The sequence below is a fragment of the Phoca vitulina genome, unplaced genomic scaffold, assembly GCF_004348235.1.
Source record: "Phoca vitulina isolate PV1807 unplaced genomic scaffold, GSC_HSeal_1.0 scaffold26, whole genome shotgun sequence".
Lineage (NCBI taxonomy): Eukaryota > Metazoa > Chordata > Mammalia > Carnivora > Phocidae > Phoca > Phoca vitulina.
Window position 1 is genome coordinate 6063621 of NW_022589729.1, and position 27593 is coordinate 6091213.

Below are 27593 nucleotides of genomic sequence, written 5' to 3' on the forward strand. Positions count from 1 at the left end.
CACCTGGGTGGCTCAGTCAGTTAAGCGCCTGCCTTCGGCTCAGGTCATAATCCCAGGGTCCTGGGATCGAGCCCCACATCGGGCTCCCTGCTCAGCTGGGAGCCTGCTTCTCCCTCTCCCACTCCCCCTGCTTGTGTTCCTGCTCTCGCTGTCTCTTTCTCTGTCAAATAAATAAATAAAATCTTATAAAATAAAATAATGAAATAAAACAGAATTTTAAAAATTTGGAGTACATCCCAGGTTGTAAGCGTAGATATTATTTTGGGCAACTTCTGTCTGTTTCGTTATGGAGCAGTAAGGAGGGAGAGGGAGGGGGAGACAAGAAGGGACGGGGGGAGGGGAGGAAGTGACTGAAATCAGTTGGGATGTAAAATCTAAAATCATTTTTATTGCTACTCGTTGAAGTTATTTTTTAAGTTTAAAAAAGTGTGCACACGAGAAAGAGCAGATCTGACCAGATAGCCGTACTGCTCAAAAAAAGCTTCGGTGACTGCGGGTATCCTCAGATCAAGTGCCAGCACCTCAGCACAGTGGGTGAGAGCTCTTCCTCACCCAGCTGTGCCGCAGGGTCTCCTTTTACCTTGCACCTTCGGACTCTGCTTTGACGGCCGCTCCTTGCCGGCTCGTTTGCCTCTAGGCCTTCCGATAGGTTGAGTGCATGGCTTTCTAGAGAAATAGGACATGGGGCTAGTCTGGGAACGTCCACCTCCTCTCCCTCTCTCCTGCTGCCCCCAACCTGGCTACTCTTTACTCTCCCAGCAGGAATTAGATAGGAGTTACTTCCAGTAGGAGGATTTTTTTTGTTGTTTGTCCAAGCAAAAGGACTTGAGGATACCTGCAGTCAATAAAGCGTTTTTTGAGCAGTAAAGCTCTCTGGTCAGATCTGCTCTCTTTCTCGTGTGCACATTTTTTTTAACTTAAAAAATAACTTCCCAACCCCGGTCTGGTCTTGATGACCCTCCTGTGTTCCCCTGACTGACTGCTGTGTATTTGTCCATCTGTCTTCCCCAGAGGAGGGAAGAACATTAAGGCCGAGAATTCTCCTTTCTCGTCTCTCTGTCCTAACACAGGGCTGGTACATAGACACGCGGAGCCCTACTGGAGCATGTTGTGTAGGATAGATTAAAGCAGGGAAAAAGATGTGAGGCCACTGAGGATCTGGTCATCCTCAGGGATTTTGACCCACAAACTCTTGCCCCATTCTTCCTCTTATTTGGATTATTTGTCCATTCCCCTGATTTTTGAGGGAAGGAACCAGAGTTGCTAGGGAAAGTGTCAAGGACTATATGAATGTGTATTACTTTAAATTTATTACCGATGGCATTTGTGTGGTTAGCGACAATCCACTTACTCTTTCCAAGCCTTGGTTTCCTTTTCTGGACAATGAGGATTTTGAATCAAATGGTCTCTATGCTTCCTTCTGTTTCTTTATACGATTGTGTAATCCCATCGGCTGGCTGAACGAGATCATGACGCGTATGAGGGAGAGATTGTTGATCCCATACAGACAAGCAGTTTTGGGGTCTTTGATCATACCGTCTTGTACCTACTACAATTTCTTAGTTAACTTGGTGAGTAAAAAAAAATTTTTACAGGGGAGCCTGGGTGGCTCAGTTGGTTAAGCAGTCCAACTCTTGATTTCGGCTCAGGTCATGATCTCAGGGTCATGAGGTCAAGCCCCTGCTTAAGATTCTCTCTCTCCCTCCTTCTGCTCCTCTCCTCCCTCTCTAAAAATAAAAAAATAAATTTTTACAGTATGTTTCTTCTTCAGCTAAATCAGTAGTTCTCAACTTGGGGGCATTTTGCTCTACAGAAGACACTTGGCAATGTCTAGAGACATCGGTGACTGCGGGTATCCTCAGATCCCAACTGGGAAAGTGCTATGCGCATTTGGTGGGTAGAGGCTAGTGACGCTGCTAAGCATCCTGCCATGCACGGAACAGCCCCCACAGTACAGAAGCTCCAGCCCCGAATGTCAGTAGTGCTGAGGCTGAGAAACCCCGAGGAACTATTAACCACCTGGCAAGGTTATAGTGCTTTCAAGGCAGAGCTTGATTTCAAATTTCTTAACATTTATTGCAGTATTCATGACTTTTTAAATGTAATAAATACTCCGTGTATGTCCGCTTATTCAGTGTTTAATTATGTTGAAAGGGAGGGGGCTATTTCATGGCTCTCTTTAAAAAGAGACTCGTCAAACAGGAATATTAAAGACCTGATAAGCCTTTGCGAAAAAGTTCCCGCAGTCAACCATGTGGCCGAATTGGATTAGGTTCGACCTAACTTGATCCGCATCCGCGCTTCTTTACTTCAGTCACAGAGGGACACTAGCCTTTTAGTCTACAGGCGGAGGAGAGCTTCTCATCCTTCCTTTAGTTCTGGACACAGAGGCCGGCATCATCCCTGGTCACTCCCAGTGACAACAGCGAGGAGAGCAGCAGAGCAGGGAAGATCCAGAGGGGCTGTGGCAGGTCCCTCCCTTCGAGGGACCAGCCGCCCGTGGCAGTGTGGAGTGGGAAGCAGCTCAGAGGTGGCAGTTTCCGTGAGCTCTGAAGCTTGAGTTCACAGCCCTGCCCCAGCTGTGTCACCAGGGGGAGGTTACTTGGTAAGTTTCTGTTTCTCCATCTCAAAACTGAGGGACTAACATAACCTTTCTAGAGTCACTGTGAGAACTAAGATTTATGTGTCAAGCACTTAGCACAGATATCGGCACGTGGTAAGTGTTTGGCAAATGTTGCAGCGACATCTTCCAAATCACCAGTACCCTGCCTGCTCATTGCCCTTGAGTTAGGTGACCAAACCCAAAGTCACGTCAGTGCCAAACACCTCTTGATAGGCCCGCTGTCCTCTACTCAAGAGGGTGTGGGAAGACTTTGTTGTGAGAAGAGATATCACCTTACTGTGGCCTGATTTCTATATACCCCATTGCTTGGGCACAAAGTGGCAGACACTGTAGAACAATTCAGGACACGTCCTTCTCCATCCGTTTGTTCTTTATTTGCCTTTGTATATAGCATGTTCATTGTTGATGTACCATCCTGATGTACCCAGGGATTTTTTTTTCTTATTGAGGTTGAGGATTTATTGAAAGAAATTCGATCTATATAAGGTTTCTTCTCCCACCCTCCCAGTGGTTTTCAGTTTTCAGATTTACTTCCTAATATTCTGGCACAATTTATACTGTTTGGCAAAATAGCTAATAAAGCTTATGGAGAAACAACCAGCTATGGTGAAACAACACATTTTTACCTCTGTTTATGATTTTAAGGGTATTACTTATTTTTGGTTACGGTCATGAGAGGCTTTTAATCTTATTCAGTCTAATACATTGAGTGCTGTGTCTTAGGCACAAAGAATAGTGTCTTCGGAATCGCATGTGACCAGGAGCTTGTGGCTGTGTGGGTGTATAGCTGTTCTCCCTGCCCCCCCGACCCCCGCTCCAAGTGACTGGGCGTCAAGAAGCTATGGAGCTCACCACCATTGCATTTCATGATAAGCTGTCATCATGCCCAAACAACAGGACTTTAGATCTAGGATTGCATGGCCTATCAAACCCTAATGATGATAATGTAATATCATCATATGGTAGTATTTTCTAACCTATTTTTAGAATGTGGACCTCCTGCTTGGACATGCCCCACTTTACCCTGGCAAACAGGGCAGATCTACTTTTAGTCCTTCTGTCCCAAGGACAGATGGAGAGGTAGAGAGGACGTAGAAAAGAAAGTGAAGAGTGAGAGAGTTTGGTTTTCTCCCTCTTTCACTAAAACCTGAAAATGGTTGAAATGCTAGAAAGTAGACTGCTAATTCACATGAAGTTTTTCTGGCTTCATGTTACTAGAAAGGTGCATTTATGAGGTTGCTAAGCAGGGTTGGGCACGTAACCAGTGATTGTGGAGTAGTTTCTCTGAATTTGCGTCCAAGTAAGTGCTGTTTCCTGTGCTTTGATCTTGGTTAGTTCTTACGGGGCAAAATTCATGCTTGCTTCTGGGAATGCATGTAGTCCACTTGCTGGGATGGTGGCAGACAGAGCTGAGTTCTCATCCCAACTAAGAGGGTAGTATTTGTTCCTTTTTACATCTCTCTAACTTGTATTTTCCATGGGTATGTCAACCAGAATCTTGAACTGCTAAATCTTAGTATTACTTAAGGGAAACACTCCAGAGGATACTATCACTTAAGGATGTATTGCTTAAGGATACTAGCTTTGAATTGGTTGCTCAATGGCATACAGGTTCATGTGCAAGAGGGATTATAGGTTATTCCAGTATCTTTGCAAAGACCAGAAAGGAGATACGGAAATGCTGTTTCCACTCACCTGTGTGTCAGTGGGCTGTGCAACGTGTGGACTTGAGGAGTAATATCAAGCCTAGGCTTGGCCAGTTAGAAGGCTTGGAGTCTAGTGTGGTAGAAATGCAATCACAGAATCAATAGGTAGCAGAGAATAGTAAGATTTTTGATTGCGATAAGTTTGAAAGAAGATAAGAGTCAGAGTAGGATGGAGGGATAGGAACTGGAACTTGGGACAGAAAGATAGAAAAGAGAGGGAAATATTTTTGAAGGAGTGCCTGGAGAAGTGTCTCAAGGATACACTGGCTTACCTGTTCAAGTAGTGTCCTGTGGGAAGGTTAGCCTGGGATACAGTGATAAGTAATGGTAATCCTTTGAGAAAAGACTTTTCATTGACTAAGAGGCTAGAGTCAAATCCCAGGCGAAGACAGTCTTCTCCAAGAGCTGTTACAGCTGTCTACCAGGGTGAACAAGCAGGGTGATGGGGTGGAAAGATCACCTGAATTAAATATCAGGAAGCTTGGGTTCTAGTTGGGTTCTGACACTGATTCTGTGGCAGGGAGCAAATCTTTAACCTCCCCCAGACCCTGTTTTCTTTATTATAAAATGAGGTTTTGAACCAGGTAGGCTTTAAATGCCTTGCATCTTTGTATTTCTTTTACCCTTTGTCTTTTCAGCAAATATAAACATGTAGATCTAATCCTTGTTAGTGGCATTATCTTGAAAGCATAGGACAGAAACAGAAATAATGTGCTTTAATGGAAAGTAACTTTTAGATAATTTTTGGGATCTATTGTTTGAATATCATTTTGGAAGTGTGATAAAAGGATAAAACCTGATTTATAGAACTTGCTAAAATTTGAGCTGTATCCTTTTTCTGGAGCAGTGTGTTGATTCTTTTTTATTGCCCTGAGATAGGAATTTTAAGGTCAGAGACTAGAAAGAGTTTTAGGCACCCCTGATTTCTTCTCACAGTACTTAAATATCCCTGTGTGACTTGCCCTGCTTCTAGCCGCCTACCTGAAGATGAGCTACTCTAATCACTTGAAAAGTCCTGAACCTCAAAGTTGGTACAACTGGAATCTCTGTTATTGGACAGGGAACTCAGGGCAGTGTTGCCTTCAGCTCACCAGTGAGCCACTATGAGGAGTCTTGGGTGCATGCAGGCTGAACAGAGACTGTATTCTACAGAAATTATAGGCTCAGGGAGAAATGAACTACAACTAACCTTTACCTTATTCGTGTTCTCTTTAGGGGATTAATTTTCTCCCTTATTTGTATGTAGAAAAGTACACATTAACAGCAAGATGGATAGCTTTAAATTCCGTAGAAAAATAGAGCTTTAATAAGATGAGGACTTTTTCCAGTATTTCCTCTTCTTTCAAGAGAGGGTGCATGCAGCCTCCTTAGCTTGCTCACCTTGCATAAGAAGAAGGTTCCAGATCAATTTGATTCCTATTTGCTAAGTTTTTAAAAAAGCATAAATGTGTGAAAGAAAGAGAAAGAAAGAAGGAAGGAAAGAAAAGAAAAAGAAAAGAAAGGAAAAGAAAGAAAGGAAAGGAAAAGAAAAGAAAGGAAAAGAAAAAAGAAAGGAAGGAAAAGACAGGAAGAAGACAGCCTGCATCTCCTCCCCTCTCTCCCCATTTCCCCCTGATTAATTCAGTGTAAGAGCCACTGGGTAGGGCTGAGGTAGGAGTCCGCATGACATAAAGCTTAGAAGCTATAAGAGAATAGTTCGATAATTTACCTGCATAACATTAAAAAAATTTCTACATGGAGCAAATTAAGTTACCGCACGGACTGGGAAAATGTTACAACTCTTATGTTCAAAAGGCCAATTTTCTTTGTATGTAAAGAATATATACAAATAAAGAAGAAAAAGAGTAGCAACCCAACAGGAAATCTGCAAAGGAAAGGAATAGACTGGTTGTCCTGTTCTCATTAATAAGAAGACAGTATACTGAAATACCGTTTTTCACCTGTTACATTGACAAAGATCCAGAGTTAAAGCATCTTTTGAAAAGTCTGTGGGGGAAGCAAGCACTTTCAAAACTTGCTAATCAGATTATAAAATAATACCACCTCTTTGGAGCACAATTTGGAAATATCTAGCAAATTTACTAACACATGTTACCTTTGACCTGGCAATTTCACTTGTAGCAGTTTATCCTACTAATATACTCCCACACAAACTGACAAGAGTATAAGGTTATTCACTGTATGATCATTTGTGGCGGCAGAAGAGTGTAGACATCGCAGATGTCCATCAATAGGGAACTGGTTAAATAATTTACGGTGTGTCTGTACAGTGGAATACTATGCAGCCTTTAAAAAATAAACTTCCTGGGGAATGAAGTCTAAGATATATGTTAAGAGAAAAAAAGTATAGAGAAGTATGTGTATAATGTGCTACCATTTGTATAAGAAAAGGGGGGGGAAGGGGAGTCATGTATTTGCTTGTATGTTCACAAAGGATCACTGATCATACTGGTTGTTTCTAGAGGGAACAACTAGGAGGATAGAGTACTAGAGTCAGAGAGAGACTTTGCAAAGAAGACCTTTTTAGATCTCTTGAATTCTTAACCATGGGGATCTTCCTCTTTGTAATTATTTTATAAATAATTTTTCAATTAAAAATGAAAACACCTTCCAGTTCAAATGAAGGAAAGAGTATCAAGTTTATCAAATACTTTTACAGATTCGACAGCCATAAGCATCAGATAATTTTTTCTTTGCTGTGTCGCTGCAGATACCCTAGTGGTATCTCTGGAATTGGATTATTCACTAAATTTCCTAATAGTGAATCATTCCTGGAATGATCCCTGTGTGACAGTCTTTTAATGTCTTAGTGGTTTATATGTGCTTATGTTAAAACTTTTTGCATTAATATGCAAAACTGAGATTAGTTTTGGTGGCTATTTTCTTTACGGGTCTTTGACATGTTTTGATAAGGAATATTATTGAGACTTTTAAAAAGAAATGGGAAGATTTCCTTTTCCTTTTTGTTCCCCCTTGTCCCTCAAGGCAGAAAGGCTGAGATGCAGTACTTTCAGTATTTTTTTTTTTTTTTAAAGATTTTATTTATTTATTTGAGAGAGAGAGAATGAGAGAGAGAAAGCACATGAGAGGGGGGAGGGTCAGAGGGAGAAGCAGACTCCCCGCCGAGCAGGGAGCTTGATGTGGGACTCGATCCAGGGACTCCAGGATCATGACCTGAGCTGAAGGCAGTTGCTTAACCAACTGAGCCACCCAGGCGCCCCAGTACTTTCAGTATTTTTGCATACACTGTAATTGAAGTTGTTACCCACAGGAAGAAGAAGGAAATACTTGCAAAACACAAAAAACTTCCTGGCTGCAAGATTGTGTTTTATCCCTGTCTCCAACCAATGATCTTATGGTTATAGCTCGAGGGCAAAAAGCGGTTTTTCTTGTGCGTAAGTACTCTTATTATTTTTGGTGTACTTTATTTTAATGCATAGAGTAGGACAGAAATGGATTAGATAGAAAGAAATGTTATTTATGTTGGATGCGTTGTATGGTGGCATTCTGTAGTGTATTTCACATATTGTATAACATTTTTTATTTGTGTGTGTGTGTGTGTGTATTTTCTTCTTTCTATCGTTTGTTTCCTATTTTTCTTTCTTGACTGCTTATACTTGAACTGTGGCTCTGTTGCCCGTCAGAGGCCAAACTGATCATTGCCCAGTTCTTGCAAGGGGCAGTCAGAGCTAAAAAAAGGCTGCTGACACCTTTTTAGTAATAATGTGAATGAGGTGATTTTCAACTATAATTTGAAAACTCATTGGACTCTAGTTTCTTATTTGGGGCATACATTTTCGGTTCATAATTTTTGTTGAAGATTAAAATTAAGGTTTACATAAGATGAAAAACCTCACTGATCAAAATCAGATCATATATTAAATGGCTGTGGAGTGGTCTTAAAAGCAGGTTTATCCTCCTACAGCATAAATCTAATAGAAAAGTGTTCTCTGTCATCTGAAGATGAAAGTCATTTTATAAATACAACAGATGGGGAGATGAGGTGGTATATAAGAATCAATAACTTTATTCTGCAAGAACTAGGACATTAGATGAATTTAATTGGAGGAAGGAGAGACTAAAGGCAAGTAAGTAGCCTGGGTTGAGTTTTATCAAAATCTTACAAAATTTTTTCTGTGTTTACCCAAACCCATTAATATAGAATAATTACATTCTGTACACATTCTAAAGGGAAACCATGAAATTCATAAATCACTGTTTAGTATACTATAGTTACAGTGATTTTATATGATAACCTATTTTTTTCAGCAAAATGGAAATACAGTGATAAAGGAAAGGAAGAAATGCAATTTGCTATTGGCTGGAGTGGTTCTTTAAATGTCGAAGAAGGGTAGGTACCAGTTAATTTTTTTTGTTTCTCTGTGCATTAAATGTGTATGTGAAATTGTTTTACTTATAAGTGAGAAGTTTCATCACTGGGATATTTAGTGACTATTCATGCCAACTTAGAGGTTATAGAGCATGATTTGGCCAGCAAATTTAAATTTTACTCATGTGATTTCTTTTTTTTTTTTTTAAACTCCTGTTTGCAGAGGAGATTTAAAGAAGAACTCAGAGAGAATCCCATTCTTTCTCGTTTTGTTGTTTCCTGTGTTCTTCATTACTAATTTTATTTATCCAAAAAGTCAAAGGCAGTCATTGTCTTCTCTGCTTGGGTAGCATTGGCCTTGTACTTAAAGGGGACAGTGCTACATTAATTCTTAAAACTCATAAGTACTTCAGAAAGGCAAGTTGGTAAATTCACATTTCTAAATGACCCAGTAAGGTGGTTCTCTAGTGTGATTATATGAAGGAGCTGCTAACCTGGAACCTGTTTTCACCTAAATTTTTATGACTGAAAACTATCTGATGAGAATGAGTAAGATACGTCAGACTTTGGATTCAGATAAAAGACAACCAAGTGGAAGCCCATACATAGGACATGCTTGGCACATCGTAGATACTCACTGGAATGTTTTCTCTCTCACCAAAATAAATGATAATATTTCTCCTTAAGTCATTTAGTCTAACCCTTTTGAAGACATTTAATTTCTTTCAGAAATGCAAAGCAAACATAATGGCTCAATTACTTGAAAGACAACAAACAAAAAGATTAATTTTGTACAGTGGCTGCCTAATACGATGTATGAGGCGGGAGTGTTTATAGTATCTGGAATAAGCTGGTGATTGATGGGTCCTGAGGGTTGGCAGGTTAAATTAAAGTCAGTAGGAGTTATTTTAATTTTGAGGCTTAGTCTCTGAGCTCCTGACAGATTTTTCAAGTCCACGTGTCACAAAAAGAATCTTTTAGGGAACATCCAGCCAAGCATGTGCTTGGAAATGGGTTATCTGGGGCAATTTCTGCAAAGTATCAAGGAAGAAGCCAACTAGTTGAAATGCAGTTCGTCCCTAGAATATGTACTTGCAGGATTATGGTTTGCCTGTAATGTGACTGGCGTTCCTCCCACGCTCTGCCCAGTCAGTGCTTAGCTGATGCAGAAGAGAGGGTACTGCAGGAAATGACTGGTGATGATTTGCTCGTTCTCACCTCTCTGTATAATCAGTGGTGTACGGTAAAGTTTTTGCTTTCTCTTGTGCTTTTTATAACACAGAATGAAAAATACTGTTTTTTATTAACTTCCAAGTGAATGTGACATTACCTTTCATGTGAATTTTTTTATTTTTTAAGGGAGAGAGCAAGCCTGCACACGTGCGAGGTAGGGAGAGGGGCAGGACAGAGGGGGAGAGAGAGACAATCTTAAGCAGGCTCCAGGCTCAGCACGGAGCCCCATGGGGGCTCGATCTCATGACCCTGAGATCATGAGCTGAGCCGAAATCAAGAGTCAGATGCCGAACCAACCACACATTCATGTGAATGATTTTTATGATTCAACTTATTGTGGAGTTTTACTGTATTTTTACTTATGCCTTGAATAGAACTGGCCCACAGAGCTTATCTTCCACCGGTTGCCCTTTAACATTAAATTATAGGGAAATAAAAGTAATTGGTAAATTCATTAGGTAAGCATATGATTTTGTTTTCGTTTTTAGAGAACGTGTAACCAGTGCTCTATGTATCCCACTAGCAAGCCAAAAGAGGTAAGGATAAATAAGTTATTCGTTTTCTTTGCTTTGCTTTATGAGCTATTAAGATCATAAATTTTGTTTGTAACAGGAGTTCCACAGGGCGTCCTGACTGGACCTGCATTGTGGTGGGCTTTACCTCAGGTTATGTACGCTTCTACACTGAGGTGAGTGGAGTGTTGAGCAGTTAGAAAACAGCACTTGGCTGGAATATCTAGTTATGCATCTCCATTATCCTTCTTTGTGACTAATTACCTGCCGCTTGGGAATGTGGAGTTGCTACTTCATGAGGGTGGAAGCAGGGATTGGGGGGGTGGGGGAGTGGTGGTGGAAAGTTCTGGTAGCACTATAGAGAACAGAAGCTGTATTCTTCTGAAAGAGAGTATCTGATATCCATGGAAAACAGTGGGGGAAATGACACTCTTTGCCTGGTCATACCTGTTCAGGTCTACTGATGAGGAAATAAGCAGGGCTCTTCTCTGTGCTTCCTCCTAGAATGGTGTGCTCTTGCTTGCACAGCTTCTGAACGAAGATCCAGCACTACAGCTGAAATGCAGGACCTCTGAAATCCCACGGCATCCTGGCGTGACTGAACAGGTAGCTTTATAAACGACTGTGTTCAGAGGGACCATGGCTTTACTTCGAAGTCGTGTTTTCTCTCTTTTTGAGGAAACTCACAGGTGTCTTTGTCTTGTGGCATAGTTAGCTGTACTGTTATGTTCTAGAAATACAGCCTATTTATAACTGAGTCAAGAACTCCAGTCTTGCTTTTACTTATTTAATGAAATACCCTACATTTTGTTCCACAATACAATAAAACACTTTAGTCAGAAGCCCAAAAGAATTCCTTACTGTTGGAATTTGAGAGCGACTTAAGACACAGATGTGGTATATATGTTTTTTATTTGGATTTAGGTGTCAAAATTATACACAATAAAAGAAAAAAGTTCTGGCTGTATTTATTTATTTATTTTAAAGATTGTATTTATTTATTTGACAGAGATGTAGTGAGAGAGGGAACACAATCAAGGGGGAGTGGGAGAGGGAGAAGCAGGCTTCCCGCGGAACAGGGAGCCCGATGCGGGGCTCGATCCCAGGACCCTGGGATCATGACCTGAGCCGAAGGCAGACGCTTAACGACTGAGCCACCCAGGCGCCCCTCTGGCTTTATTTTTAATACTACTACTACATTGTACTTACCTGTTTCTCAGAAAGGCAATGAAGTTTTTGTTTATAGTGGAAAATAGATTCACTGAACTGAAGATTTGGACAGAAAATGATTCTGTTTCGTATCTAAGGCTCTCCAAATGTACAGTTTTCACTTCGCAGGTGCTGTGTGAGAATTTGATAGTCTCACATTAAAAAAAAAAAAAATTGTAGAGCCACATAAACTAATATGCTCTTCTTTGGCTCACAGTATACATCGTCAAATTATGTAAATACGCCTTCCTTCTTTTTACTATCCTGCTTCCAAAAGGTTTCAAGTAAACAGATGCATGTATTGTGTACCTGTGTGGACTTAAATTGTATGAGGGATGGCCTGAAGCTATGGGGACTGGAGCTGTAGAAGAAACTTAATCTAGTAAGAGAGACTAGACTAATTCCTATTAATACCTTTGAATGAGTTAATCAATAATACAAAGCAGTACCTAGTCAACTGCTATTTTACATGGCCAGAATAGATTCTGTACAAGTGGGGGAAGGGGAGCTCAATTAGAATGAGGACAGTAAAAGAAACTTTCATTGAGCAGGCGAGATTTTTTTTTTTTTTTTTTTTTTAAAGATTTTATTTATTTATTTGACAGAGAGAGAGACAGCGAGAGAGGGAACACAAGCAGGGGGAGTGGGAGAGGGAGAAGCAGGCTTCCTGCAGAGCAGGGAGCCCGATGCGGGGCTCGATCCCAGGACCCTGGGATCATGACCCGAGCCGAAGGCAGACGCTTAACGACTGAGCCACCCAGGCGCCCCGAGCAGGCGAGATTTGAATTAAGCTGTGAATAATGGTTATAGAATATAATAGGAAAAGAGGGGGAAGTATTTTAGGTAATCAGGAGAACCATGAAGGGAGATTCAAATGTAGGACTGTGTATGAGACAACAAAAGAAACCTAGGTCAGTAAATAGTGAGAAACTGTTGAATAGGCAGAGTGGCCACATTTTTCATAAATTTGAAAGCTGAGTAAAAATCAGAATTGATTCAGATGAGCAGAGTGACTGAAGATTTATGAGAAGGAAGTGATATATCAAAGGGATATTGAAGGACTCTTTCTTCAGGAGGAACTGGAGTTTGAGAGTCTGGAATCGAGGAGGCTAGTTATCTGACTTTTTGAAGTTATCTGTGTCAGACATGCAGTGTCGGGACAAGACTCTGTAATGGCTGTGAAGAGAGAAAGGACCAGTCCAAAAATCATTTTACAGGAACAATGGACATGACTGGTTATTGTATAAAGATCTAGTGAAGAGGAAACTGAGTTGGCTCTAAGACATCCGTGCCGAGGAGTGCCACTGACAAAGTTGGAAGAGAAGACTGCTTTGGCAGTGAATTAAGGTTATTAAATTTGATTTTGGACATGTTGAGTTTGAGGCGATGGTAGGAAATAAAATGAAAATACCAGGATGGCTATAATGATACAGAATTCCTACACAGGTACAGAGACTAGATTGAAGAGTGTGGTTAAGTCCTAGATGACGAGGGAATTCTTCCAAGTAAAGGATACAGGAAAATAAAACTGAAGACTGAAAACTTAAATCTTAATAATATTCACCATCAGAAGATAGGAGAAATAAAACCATTGAATGAAATGAAGAAGGAGCTCTTGGAAATCTAAGAAGATAATCTGTTCATTAAAGATACTTCTCAAGACCTGTTTTTTTATTTTTCTATTCTCTGGATAGTGAAGGTTCTTTAAACCCTTTAAGCTTGCTTATGTCTGTACTACTCTCTTGTTTTTAGAGCAGGTGGAAAAAAAATCACTTTTAAATACTTACTATTTGTGAGTCAAGAAAATCTATTAGTTGAAAAATAATTCTTACTGATCTGAGACAGAAGTCTTTGTTGTTACTCTGTATTCTACATATGTATCTTTGGATCTGATACATCAACTTACACATCAAATGTATATATTTGCTTCTTCTTCATTGTACTCCCACATCCACACGAAAGATCACAGAACAGATTTCCTGATTCAGTTCTGGGGGCAATGAGTGTAGTAGAAGTGACCGCAGGTCATTGCAAACGATTCCAAAGAGAGAAGACCTCTTTCTGGAATGTCAAAGAAGTTCCTTCTGTGTCTTCTGCACAAAGGTCTCTGTCATCTAGCATAATTTCTGCAGCTTTTGGACCATTGGTGTTTGTATTAGTACCTTCTTCAGGAGGGCTCTCTGGTTTTGGAGATAACTGACTTGCTGGTGATTAGCTCCAAGTCAGTGAGGAGGCTCTTGGCCTGCTGTCGTGGTCAGTGGGCCATCCAAGCTTAGCCTTGCAAACCTGTCACATGAACACCCATGCCACCTCCTTTCCCCTGGCTCCTCTCCCTCGTGGCCCACAAATCTCTTTTAAAAAATGGAAACAGCCTACTGGTTCAGTAGAAAAAAGGACAAGACCGTTCTCACAAGAAGAAATATAATTGGTCAAAAAGCGTATGATAAAATTTTGAATGTAAATAATAACCTAAGAACTATAAACCACTACATTTGGATAATTTTTCACCTTTCATATTGACAAAGATCAAGATTTACATAACTGTTAGCAAGAGTATGGAGAAACAGGCACTCTCGTGTATTGTTGGTGGAAGTGTAAACTGACAGGTACTTTCTTGAGGGCAATTTAATAATATGAATGAAAATTGAGAATACTCTATGACCCAGAGATCCAGTTGAAGAAATATATAGCAACGTGAGAAGATATACACAGAAGAATGTTTATTGCAGTGATGTTTATAATAATGAAAATGTATTAATTCATTCATAAATATTTAGTTACTGCCTATTGTGTGCCCAGCCCAGTTCTAACCACTGAGAATTCCTTGGGGAACCAGACACCCCAGGGATCCTCCTATCATGGAGCTTTTAGTTTGGGGATGGTGGAGAGAAACCAGCAATAAACAACTAGAGATAGTAAGATAGTTCCAGTGTCTGATAGGTGCTAGGAAGGAAATAATCATGTTGATGAGATGGTAATGAGGCAGGAGAAGGGAGGTGCTGTTTGATTTAGAGGATCGGGAGCAGCCTCTCTGTGGGACTACATTAGAGCTGAGAACTGAATGATCAGAAGAATTAGGCAGGTGATGATCTGGGAGGTAAGGTCCAGGCAACATTCAGAGCACTGAGGTGATGATGGTCATTGTTCAAGGAGCAAGGGGGGGGGGAGGGAGAGGTGAGATGACCTTAGAGATGGGTACCCCATCTTGCAGGCCTAGGTAAAGAGGCCAGGCTTTTTTTTTTTTTTTTTTAAGATTTTATTTATTCATTTGAGAGAGAGAGCACAAGCAAGGGGAGAGCTAGGGGGAGAGCGGGAAGCAGGCTCCCCGCTGAGCAGGGAGCCCAACATGGGGCTTGATCCCAGGACCTGGAGATGATGACCTGAGCCGAAGGCAGACGCTTAACCATCTGAGCCACCCAGGCACCCCTAGGCCAGGCTTTATTCTGAGTGCAGTAAGAAGCTGTTGGAGAGCCTCAGTCAGCAGATTGGTTTGATGTGCTGTGTCTCCCAAACTAAATGTCCATCACTAAGAACTCATTCACTATAATTTGGAACATATGATCCAGTACTGCGTAGCCACAACAAAAAATGATTTGCTCACTAACTGAAAAGGAAAAATATCATTGACCTATTGAGTAATAAAAAGCACGTTATACTATATACTTTTATATATTGTTTGTATTTGCACAATGACTATATTTCATTTTTATGAAATTTGTACTTTTTTTTTATTACTCTCACCACCTATCCTGAAAGCATTATATATCATGTATAAAAAGCATATTTGAAAAGAATTTTAAGTACTTGGGCAAAAGGCATTCTGAAATTAATTTTGCCTTTATTTTTACTTTTCCTTTGCCTGATAATGTCTTGTGCGATGGGTGGTTGACAGTTATTTCTGTTTTTCATTAATATTTTCATAGTATTTTCTATTTTTCATTAATCCTGACATTCAGCTCTAATACAAAAGTAGATAAGTTTATTTGGCAATGATGAAGATATATTATTTTCTTCTTTCTTATTTCTTTAATAGAATGAAGAGTTGAGTATCTTATATCCAGGTGCCATTGTGACTATTGATGGATTTAGCCTTTTTCAGTCTCTTCGTGCTTGTCGAAATCAGGTAGCAAAAGGTAATTTTTTGGCGAGACGGATCTAACTTCTAACGTCTTACTTAATTTAACCTACTTAGAGAATTAAACATGTGCTCGACATTAAAAAGGCCTCTGTACTAGATTTACAGAAAAAAACCCTGCTACCGTAGAGATGGGAGTGCATTGTTGGGTAGATTGCCTAGTAAGATAAAGGCAAGGACTGAAAATCTACTCTCTACATATTGGGGTAAGGGAACCAAATTTCTCACTAGATCAGCAGCTCTCGGGCTGGTGTGCTAGAATCCTGTGATTCTGCATTGCTTCCATCCTCACTGAGGGTAAAGATACCACTGTGCACAGGGGAAGTTTTCCCCTTGGCAGGCAGGACCCAACAGGGAGTCAACACCAGCTTCTTTTTGCTAACCTGGAACACTTCTGAATGGACTAGTTAGAGGCCTGAACAATGTGTATATGGGCAACTACACTATTTCCAGACTTGGGGGTGAAAGGGGCCCAAATAAGAGTTCTTACTCTTATTGCTCAGAGTTTACCTACTTTGGAAGAGAATACAGAGCAGAGTTGTATTTCATCAAATTCAAGATGCCATTGTTTGTAGATGCACTAGTATTTTATGTACCACAAAGCAGCAAAATTGCCAGAGAAAAACACATCATCGATTTTACGATCCCAATTTTAGAAAAGCCTTAATTAAACCCAGTGAAAATACCAGGACTAGTGTAGACTTCCTCCTTTTCTTCTGGGTTTGGGTAGAGAGGCCTTAATGGCCCTAAAACAAAGTTTGTTTTGTTTGCAGATTGATGTGATTGGTAAAATCCGGAAGTTTTGGTTATGTGGGTCTTTAATATTACATACTTTTCTATTAGGCCAGAACTTGTTTGAATTTTTATACCTATTTTCATAATCTTTTAGATTATTTAAATTTAGGCACAATAAGCATTATTATCTTGAGGTCACTTAAAGTAGTCACCATTCATATGTATACCTACAGAGCCTGGCAGTTTTCTGCAGGTAAGAATTCAGTCAATGAAATAAACTAGAAATAGATGATTATGATTGGTATTGTCAGCCATTTAATTTTTATTATTTTTGAATTCCTGTTTATTTGTATGTTTAAGACCATAAGACCATTTTGTCTCCTAGGAAGGCAGTAAGCCATTTAGGGCCCTCTTATTGTAAGTTGCTCTAAAAAGAATTCTGATTGCATAGCCAAGAAATTGTTGTGCTTTTTATTTCCACATATAGGGAAATTCTCTTTTCTTGGCCTTACTGTCAAATCTGAAGTGCTTAGAGGAATATATTTTTACTTATAATAGTACTTTCTGGAATAAACAACCAGAATCCAGCTGTATTCTTTTTGGTTTTTTGTATGCTAGGTGTTTTTTGTTGTTGTTGTTTTTGTTTTTAAGATTTTATTTACTTGAGAGAGAGTGAGCACAAGCAGGGGGAGCAGCAGAGGGAGAAGCAGGCTCCCTGCTGAGCTGGGATCATGACCTGAGCTGAAGGCAGGCACTTAACCGACTGAGCCACCCAGGCGCCCCCAGCTATATTCTAATATGTAGCATGAGAATTTACTGATAAATAGGACCTTGTGCCTGATCCTGTGGCAAGAAGTGTAATAATTGCTTTTTCTTTCATTACTCACTAGGCAGAAATACTGAGCAGTGACAGGCATTTTATTCATTCTTTCTGGCAATGCTATTGCTGTTAACGTGTCTTTCTATCAAGGCTGGCCGTGGTTACTTGCCTTACGGACCTTGCTGTCTGGGCGCTCCTGCCCGGCATATCATCAGGTTTTTAGTTTTTCACCAAGTTAAGGCACTATTAGCTGTTCCCAGGATTTTATCCACTGTCTTTCTCAGGGGGTAGAAATTAGCTTATTTGTCATCAGTTGCAGTTTGAATTCACCTTAAATTTTAGTAATAGTCTAGGGTTTTTAATTACCTTCTCCAATTACATTGAATTTTCCAAAAATCTCTTGTGACAGTCAACTTACCCTTAATGTTTGCATTTTACACGTATTGTCTTGGCATGAATAAAGTTCACTTTAACCTTGTTTACATTGCCTTGCCTCATTATTATCATTTAAGCTTTAGAGTAATAAATCAAGTTATTCCATTTTTTAATGGGTTTTTGTAAAACTTCATCCATTATAGTTTGGATTGTTTGCTTTTTGTCTTTAACAGCTGCGGCATCGGGCAATGAGAACATACAGCCTCCACCGTTAGCTTATAAGAAATGGGGTCTCCAAGATATTGACACTATTATTGATCATGCTAGTATTGGTAAGCATTACTAGTTCAAATTTTTATGCAATTTATTTTTTTTTACTTTTTAACTGATGTGTCTCATTTATTAGAAATGTACATTTATTCTTATGTGAAAAGAAAATGCATTGCCTTTAGTGAGACATTTGGAAGTTACCCCAGACTTACGGATTATGATAGGTGTATGTGTTTAAGAAGTGGTAGCAGTTTTAATAATTATGTCTACAGCAGTATCGAGCAGTTTTAAGTCTTTCACTATTTGTCTGAAATTTTTTTTGCGGATAAGTTTAATCCATGTAATTACCATATAGATCAGTCTTCTAAAAATATAACCTTTAGACCAGCAGAATATAGATTAAAACAGATTTCTCCTTGCAAGCATATTTGAAGACTCACTCTGTTGGGCATTGGGAACACAGAAATGAAAGGACATGGTCTCATCCAGGAAGCGTGAGTTGAGTTGGAAGACACATGTGAAAACAATTGCAGGACTACAACAGTAGTAGATGAGGGGACCAGCGGGAATGGGAGCAGAGAAGCCCCAGACACTGAGGGAAATAGGGAGCAGGAGGCTGACTCCGGTCTGACATTGGAAGAATGAGTAGGACTTGACCAGGAGAACAAGCCCAGAGGAGGCATCTGGTCGACCTGTACACAGCCTGGGGGTGGCGGCACAGTGTCTGCTGTAAAACTGATGGGCACTAAGGACCACTGGCAACAAGCGTGTAAACAGGACTCAGATTTTGACGGGCCTTGTATGCTGTGCAGAGAATTTAGATCTTTCTCCTAGTAGCATTGAGAGCCGTTGAAGAATTCAGAGCAAGAGAATGGTGTTACCACTTGGCCTGTTAGAAAAACCACTTTGGTGGAACTTTTTAGAGGCTGTAATATAGGGGTCAAGACTAGAAACTAGGCACAGTAAGGAAGCTGTAATTATCTTGGTAAGAAGTAATCAGTTTCTGAATTAAGGTAGTAGAAATGGGGGCAGAGAAGAAAATACTACTTAAAAATTGTTTTTTTTTTTCTGTGTATCAATATATGCTTGTTAAAAAATTCAAATAGTACATAAATATATAAAAAGAAAAAGAAAAAATATCCCCTTAGCCCGACCATCCAGAGATACTCACCATTGGCATTTTGGCAAGCATCCTTACAGACTTGTGTGTGAAATGCATGTGTAATATATATATGGTTATATAGAGAAATAGGTTTGCATAAGTAGGATTATATCATATCAACTGTATTATAGCTCTTTTCTAATCAGTGTATTTAAAGAGCCTTTCAATCAATTTTGCTGATACCCATTTTTATCAGGGTCCTAAAAGAAGACAGATGGCACCCTTGAAATAGGACAATTGAAACACGTTTTATTTATAGAGAAGCTGTCTAGAAAGATGTGGTGTTGGAGAACCACAAGGGATGATAGAGCATCTCAGGGCTTCTTAGCAGCCCAGCTGTTGACCACTCCTAGGCCAAACAGGGTGAGGGCCTGGAGCAGTTCCAGAACTTGGAGATGACGAGTAGAATCAGCATCTTAAGAGCAGGTTGACTTTTGCACAAATGTCACAGGGAAATAGGCATCCTGACTTCAGTTTCCTTTCTGTCTTTGCTCTCCTGATGAGACTTCCCATTGTCTGAACCCAAGTGGAGGTCACCATAATGTATACGCACTGGCCCCTGGGAGTGGGTGGGTAGAAAAGGAACGAATATGAATCCACAGAGTCAGACAGAAAATACCTGACACACAGATCTCTTTGTTTATTGTTGCATAGTTCTCCTATGGAATACTCTGCAATCAGCACTTTACTGGTAGACAGTTTGTCTTTACTTTTGCTGCAAAATTCCAAAGTGTTGAGTTCAGTTCAGGGTAGCTTCCCTGTTCTGTTAATTGAACTTTGGAACATTGAAACAGGCTAGGAAAAATGATTGGATAGAAAATATTATTCTATTCATTTATCTCCCAGCCTACAAAATGATTTAAAAAAAAGGTACAATGGGGAGGCGCTTGGGTGGCTAAGACGGTTGGGCGTCTGCCTTTGGCTCAGGTCATGATCCCAGGGTCCTGGGATCGAGCCCCACATTGGGCTCCCTGCTGAGTGGGGAGCCTGCTTCTCCCTCTGCCTGCCGCTCCCCCTGCTTGTGCTCTCTCTGTCTCTCTCTCTCAAATAAATAAAATCTTTAAAAATAAAAAAAAAGGTACAATGGACTTTATTTTGCAAAACTTTATGTAAAGTTTTGATGAATTCATTCAACAAATAAGTGAATACCTATTATGTCCTAGGTGTTAATTAATAATGGAGCTAGAAATACAAGGCAGACAGGACCCTGCCCTGATGAAGCTTACATTCTGGTGATAGGGAGACACACAGTGAACAATGGAACCAAATGAATAATTTGGTTATATCAAAATGTTGGTATGTATCATGAAGAAAATAAGCAGAGGGTTATGATGGAGAGTAAAGACAGAGGGCACATCAGGTAGACTGGTGAGGAAAGGTCTCTCCAGGGAAGTGACATTCAGGCTGAGATATAAAGGCTGTGAGAAGGAGCTAGCTATGTGAAGAGGTGTAGGAAGAGCATTCTGGGCAGAGGAAGCAGCAAAGAGATAAGCCTGTGGAGCCTCAGAGTCCTGAGAAACAGGAAGGAGGTCCATAATGACTTGATTGTTAAGAATAAGGGTCAATGGGACAAGGTCAGGTTGGAGATGTAGACTAGGGTCAGATCACATAGGGTAAGGAGTTTGGATTCTATTCTAAATATGGTGGATGTCATTGATGGAGTCTAGGTACGGGATATTTAAAATTATCCTTCTGACCTGCTGCTTAGAGAGAGGCTTGTAAAATAAAAAGTAAAGGCAGGAAGACCAGGAAGGAGTTTGTTGCAGGAGGGGAGAATGACAGCTTTGCCTACAGTCGGAGCAGTGGTGTTGGAGAGGGGTAGACAGAATTAACATATATTTTGCACTTGGAGAGGGATGGATTTGAGAAATAAGAGAAAGGAAAGATTCAAGGATTTCTTAGTTTTTATCTTATTATTTATTTTAAGGATTTCTTAGTTTTTAAATTTGAGCAAAAGAGTGGATGATCAAACTTTACTAAAATGAGAATAAGGAGAAGGAAGAGGTTTGAGGTGGACAGATTGGAGTTATGTTTTTTACAGGTTAACTTCTGACACAATTCCACATTCAGATGGAGGTGTCAAGTGGGCAGTTAGACATACATGTCTAAAGTTTAGGGAAGAAGTCCAGATTGTTGATAAAAACTTGGGAGGAAAAGGTTGACTGTGGAATGCTTCATAGAATCCAAGAAAGGGAGAAGGTCCACTGGATTTGACAACGTAGAGCTCTTCATTAAGTCTGATGTGAGCACTTTAAGTGGTGGACCAGTGAGGATGAAAGCCAGATTGGAGTAGGTCGGAGAAGAAATATTTCCACCCCTACTTTCAAAAATTAGAAACACAAGAACAAGAAACTGTATCACAGCATCTCCATTTTTATGTCCAGTCTTGACCTCTTCCTTAAAATTTATACTTTTTCCAGTGCCTGCTGACCTTGTCCACCTGAGGATCCAAACTTAACATACCCAAAACAGAATTCTCGATTTCCTCCCCTGAACCCTTTCCTCCTTTTTTTCTTCTATATCCTCTCTTCTTTTGCTCACACCAAAAGATTCTGAGTCATCCTTGACCCCTCCTTTTCTCATGTTTTCATCCAGCCTCCCATTTGTCTCTTCCCGCACGGTAGACCCCATCTGACCACCTCCATCTGCTCATCTCCATCACTGTTAGCGCTGTGGTCTGAGTCACCATCCTCTCTTGCCTGAACTATTGAGGGAAAAAACATTCTAGCTGGTCTTTCTGGTTCCTTTCTTCCGTCTCTAAACTCTGTTCACCGGTTAGTAGCTAATAGCCTTTTGAAATATAAGTCATGTTTTTGTCACTCTTCTGCACAAAATGTTATTTATAGCAGCTTCTCATCTTAATAAAATCCAAAGGCTTTACAGAGGCATACCAGGCCTGACATTGCCTGGTTTATGGTACATCTTTTACCTTATCTTCTTTAGTATCCCCCCTCCGTGTGTTCCACCATGCTCGTCTCCTTGTTGTTCCTGAGATGCACCAAGCATCCTCCTGCTTGAGAGCACTTGTGATTGTTGCTCCTTCTGCCTGGAACATTTTACCTAGCTAGCCACATGGCGCTCTCTCACTTCATTCAGGTCTCTGCTCAAATATTATTTTGTCAAAGAAGTCTTCTTTGTCTACAATAATCTACTGTAGTGTACTGTAATAGACCTAGAAAATTATCCAATGAGTTTGACTTTATGGAAATTTATATTAAGATTTAAATTAATATAAATATTTTAATAATGATAATATTTAATAATAGTAGTTTAATATTTAATAAAGTGTATTCCAAATTAGTGTTCTATTTATGTAAATATATTTTAATATGCATTTTAAACTGTAAATTATAATTTATAATATAAATTATGTTAATATTTATACTAAGGTGTTGCAAAGTGTGGAAAGGCCTCAGATGTTCAGGAAATACAAAAAAAACTCACAACTAAGGAAATGTAATTACAGTAGGCAGCTTATCTCAGCAGTGAGTAATATTTACATCATTCTTAATAATGAAAACAGTGAATGTGAATTTAATAAAAAAAATTGAAATATGTGTATATTGGAAGGATAAGGTGGGAGGAAGAGGGACTGTCATTATGCTATATCTTCATTTACCTTAAATCAGTGAAAAGTAATGCTAAGATTGGTGACTCAAAGACAACGATCCTCTAGATCCCACCATTTGGCCGCAGTATAGAGAGCAGGACCGCATGTTAGACAACAGCCCAGGGGTTTAGTCAGCAAGCTGTAGACTGGGGGAGAGGAGTGTCACGGAGGCATGGGAGTTGGGGGTCGAGGAGGACAGTAGGATTTGGGGCTGGTCTTGGATGCCCATTTGTTTGTGAGCCTTACTCTGAAATCCAGGTGTATTTTTTTTCCCCCCTGGCAATACTCAGCTGTTCTGCTGTAAACAGCAGAGAATGCAGAAAGTTTAGGTCATCCAGGTTAGGATTCAGCCAGGTTAGTATGTGAGAGAGACACAGGGCAATTGTAGGTAGGTGTCTGCAAGAGAATGATTATGATGGAACACAAATCTAAGCCAGATAAGAAGGGAAGTGAATGCGGAAGTTGCTTGATAGTGAAAAAATAGTAGGATTAATGAAACTCTTGATGAAATTGTGGAATGATTATGGGGGTTACTAGACTAGGATAGAAAGCTAAGAGGAGGTCGTCAAAAGGTGGTATGCTTGAAATCAAGGTTTCAAAGGCTGTAGAGTTGACAACAGGATCTAGGGTGTGTGTGGCACTGAAAGTGGATGACTGAAATTGTGGGAAGGGGCAGATCATAGTGGTAAGGATGGAAGGAACTGATCAGCCATCTCTTTAGAATAAATTAGAATAAACCCACTTAAAATTTTGGATACATATTGGGAAGTTGTCCTCTGGAGAGCTTGTAGCAGTTTATACTCCCATCTATTGTATGTGGGAGTACAGAGAGAAGTTATTTTAAAACTTAAATTCTGATTTATATGCAGCACAATTCACCCTTTGATTTCATTCCGGTAAAGTCAGGCCAAACTTATGCAAATTTTTATCATGTAGTAAAAACATTTTGTATATTGAGTCATGAATTCATTCATGAATGTGAGCCAGGCATTCTGATCTTTCGGAATAGTCCAGCTTCTGCAACAGTTATTTAATCCGTAAGTCCAGCAAATGGTTTGCTCATGAACTCCCTAAAAGTATTTCCTTTCCCAGGACTCTTCTTCAGGAACAGTGTGTTTTTGACCATTTGCAGACCAAGTAGAGGCAGCACCTGTGTATGAACATTCCATTCCGCAGTGTATTTGAGTTCAGCACTTCCCAGCTGGTTATCCTCATGTACCATGTGAGCACCCAGGGACCAGATGTGTGCCTGAGTGCACATAGGTTGGAATCTTAGCAGCACATCTTTACTCTCTCTAAGCTTATTCCCCCCCCCCCCCCCCCCCCCCCCCAAGTCTTTCTCTCCCTGCCACCCAGGTGAATTTACATGACCTTGGTTTTTCCTCTGCTGCACATAGGCATGTGGGTGCCAGCATTCAGTCTGTCTGCTTTTGCTCTTAGAGCCTTGGGGAAATGAAAAGTTAACTCTTCCTTAGAAAAGGTGGGGGATTTCTGGACTACAAAGCAAAGGTTTGAAAGTGTTTGTTTTTGCTGTGTTGGAAGGGGTACGGGAGCACAGATGCTCTCTCACCTTTTTGGTGGGAGTGTAAATTAGCACCACCTCTATGGAATGCAGTAGAACAGTATTTAATAAGATTTTTAAAAACGTGATCCCCTCTGAGCCCACACTTCTGTTTAAGAATTTTCCATACAGAGAGAGTTCTGTAGGGGCACAAAGACATATCAGAGATGTATATACTGTAGCATTATTTGTAGTGGCAAAAGATGGGAAGCAACCTAAATGTCCGTCAGTAGGTCAGATCAGTTACGGTATGGCCGTACAGTGGAATGTTCCGAGTGATCGAGAAGAATGAGGCATGTCTCTTTGATATTTTATTAAATGAAAAAATTGACTTGGTGTGCTATCATTTATGTATGTACAGCATCTCTGGACAGCAGCATAAGAGACTGTCTCAGTTGGGGCCTCTCAGAACTGACTGATACCTCTAAGTAAGGCAGACTATACTTTTTGTACTGTTTGAATTCTGTATCTGTTAAAAATTAATATTTAAATTTTGTTTTTGTAGTATTTTATGGCTTAGAGGAATAGATGGCACTTTTAATATCTTACGAATATTTTATGACATTGATTTTGTAGCTTTTAAAAATGACTTTTATCCGTTAAATAAAACTAAGCAGTTTGCGTCTTCGAATGGAATTGACGTAAAAATTTAATGACCTAAAATGACAGCGTCGTTTTAGTGCATTCCGCTCACGTGTTGTTGCTGTTGTTGTTTTAAAATAGGTATTATGACTTTGTCCCCTTTTGACCAAATGAAGACTGCCTCCAATATAGGTGGATTTAACGCAGCAATTAAAAACAGTCCACCCGCCATGTCTCAGTATATCACTGTCGGGTCCAATCCATTTACCGGCTTCTTCTATGCTTTAGAGGTAAGAGTTTCCTCACTGATCATGAGTGAGGCCTCTCTTGGTTTTTCAGCTTGTCTACAAATTGGATATTGTGAGTTAGCCTTAGAAAGATTCATCAGTTTACATTTCTAAGTTTCATTGGAAGCTAAAACTAGTCTCCGCTGACTTTCTTCTAAATTCTTTAGGTGAACTGAGAAGGTACTAAAGTCAGCGTAAAACAAACTTCTCTGTTTCTGATGCCCCAGCTGCTTAGTTGATTTGTCTTTAAATATTGCCGCAGTCATCAGCAGCTCAGGGGCGGGAATGTCGGCCCGCCAGGGATTTGAGTAAATCGGGAATTGCACAGCTGCCGACTGTAGTAGATGTAAGTGGTGAAAATGGATTTTGTTCCTAAGGTAGGGGACCGTTAGGTGCTGGACTTGGTGTCTCTTATTTCTCGCTTAAAAAAACCAGCCTTCTCAGAATCGTCCAGACTATCTCTTTACTTTAATAAAAATATATATTAAAAAAAGAGAGAGGGACAGAAGCCAGTTGTATGTAGATACGAAATCCATAGCCCTGCCAGAATAATGCCATCTTACTGTCCTAGTTTAAACTTTTTAAGTTAATTACAATTTAAGGAGGGAAATCCTGAAGACAAAATAGACAACAAGCAATTTTACTGTTAAACTGTAGAGTTAAAACTTTTGATTATATTGCTGCCTCCTAAAACAAAGCTTTTACTGTGTGGTCTGAAAGATGCTGAATATTTTTGCTAGTCCAGGCTTTACAGCTTTTCATAACTTTTAAAAGTAAGCCTTGTGTAGAAAGCATGTTTTGTTTCTTTGTCAGCTGTTCAGTTTTCTCTTTCCTGTGCCCTGTTTTCCAGGGAAGCTCCCAACCATTACTGTCTCACGTGGCCCTGGCGGTCGCAAGTAAACTCACTTCTGCTTTATTTAATGCTGCCAGGTAATTTTATCACAATTCCGTGTAAAGTCATTTGTATATTACCTGTATATCTGTAAAATGATCTGCTTGCTTTTACCATCTGTTTTGGTCGCCTGCACATGAAAATGCTGGGAGCGCTGCTTTTATTCTCCATTTTCTTTCTGTTCAGTGGTTGGCTTGGTTGGAAAAGCAAGCACGAAGAAGAAGCAGTGCAGAAGCAAAAGCCAAAGGTGGAGCCAGCCACCCCGTTAGCTGTCAGGCAAGTCTGTCACGCTCCTCTCAGGTTTTCGTATTTTAAAAAGTGTGCTGTTAAATTTATGGTCTTTCAGTGCGCTCAGTTGATTGGTCGATCTCATGAGTTTTTGGAGCTGCTGTCACAATATAAAGTCCATGAGGAGAGTGGTTCTTGCCTGTTTTGTTCACAGCTGCCTCCCTGTCCTATAGTAGGTGCTCAGTGTGTATTTGCCGAGTGTGATTTTTTACAGATACCTATAATCTGAGCTTAAGTTGCAAGAAAATTTGTTTTGTGAGAGCTGTTGAAATTTTTTAAAGAGCTTAGATAGTTTATCAGTAAGCTGTATAGACTTAAAAAGTGCTTAGTAATTTCTTTAAAAAACATAAAAACAAGGAGTCCCATGCATTCAAGCACTCTTCAGAATGCAGGGTTGTGCTTTTTTATTTACTTCAGTTGTGCTAGAGGATAGTGTATGTGTCAGGTTTTGGGATGAGAGAGAGTGATTTTTGCTTGATTTTGTTTTAAAATCATTTTTATTACCTAATACAGAATACCACCATGAAGGGAAACAGAATCCTCCCTGCCTTGTAGATGTTCTTCACTTAAGAGATATAACTAATTATCTGTTATTAAAATTTATTGAAGATGAGCCTCTAAGGTTTTTTTCATCTTTTTAAAAATATGATAACATCTCAGATATTTTCTAAATTCACTGAAGAATCAAGAAGTAAGCCAGATGGCTCTGTGCTTCCAAATAGATTAACAGCATTGGGGCACCTTGTCTCAGGGATTTCCCTCCTAACGAGTGCACCTCTCCTTTCAGAGGACCTCTTTCCTTTTATCTTACAGTTCCAGTAAGATTGGTTCTAGACCAAGAACATTTGAGAGAGAATTATTTAGAAGAGGGGAAATTCTTCAGGCAGATACAGGGATGTCAGCAGGATATGATATCTAGCAGAAAGAAGAGATTAGAAATATGAACTTAGACAAAGATGCCTGTGTAGGAGCAAAATATTCCAAAATTTAATTGGTTATGAGGGTACTGTTTCCTATGATATAACAGTTAATCAAGAAAAGATAGTTATACTTGATATTCTCTAAAAATACAAGATTGGATATTTATATAGAAAATTTATGAAATAAGACTTAGGTGTTTTTATTTTATAATGGAAGAAACTTCTTAGGCATTTTGTGTTGCAAAATGTCTGGTGTAATTAGTTATTAAATTAACTATTAACCCATGCAGGATTTCTATTTCTTTATATAAAAGCAGATTTGACTTATTTTGTTTATGCAGTT

General features: G+C 39.8%; 1 protein-coding gene and 1 non-coding gene across 3 annotated transcripts in view; both read left to right on the top strand.

Annotated features, from left to right (window-relative positions):
- The window catches only part of RAB3GAP2 (RAB3 GTPase activating non-catalytic protein subunit 2), a 94946-nt gene that overhangs the window by 27529 nt on the left and 39824 nt on the right, over positions 1-27593 (top strand). For both annotated transcript variants that reach the window (XM_032422446.1, XM_032422447.1), the window contains exons 3-12: positions 7601-7724; positions 8599-8680; positions 10381-10428; positions 10505-10580; positions 10909-11010; positions 15647-15746; positions 17912-18010; positions 25005-25153; positions 26001-26080; positions 26229-26318. In XM_032422446.1, the coding sequence (XP_032278337.1) occupies positions 7601-7724; positions 8599-8680; positions 10381-10428; positions 10505-10580; positions 10909-11010; positions 15647-15746; positions 17912-18010; positions 25005-25153; positions 26001-26080; positions 26229-26318 (950 nt within the window). The remainder of the gene's footprint in view (positions 1-7600; positions 7725-8598; positions 8681-10380; positions 10429-10504; positions 10581-10908; positions 11011-15646; positions 15747-17911; positions 18011-25004; positions 25154-26000; positions 26081-26228; positions 26319-27593) is intronic.
- Positions 19834-19965, top strand: LOC116643625. The gene has a single exon (XR_004301588.1). It is a non-coding gene; the product is annotated as a small nucleolar RNA SNORA36 family (small nucleolar RNA).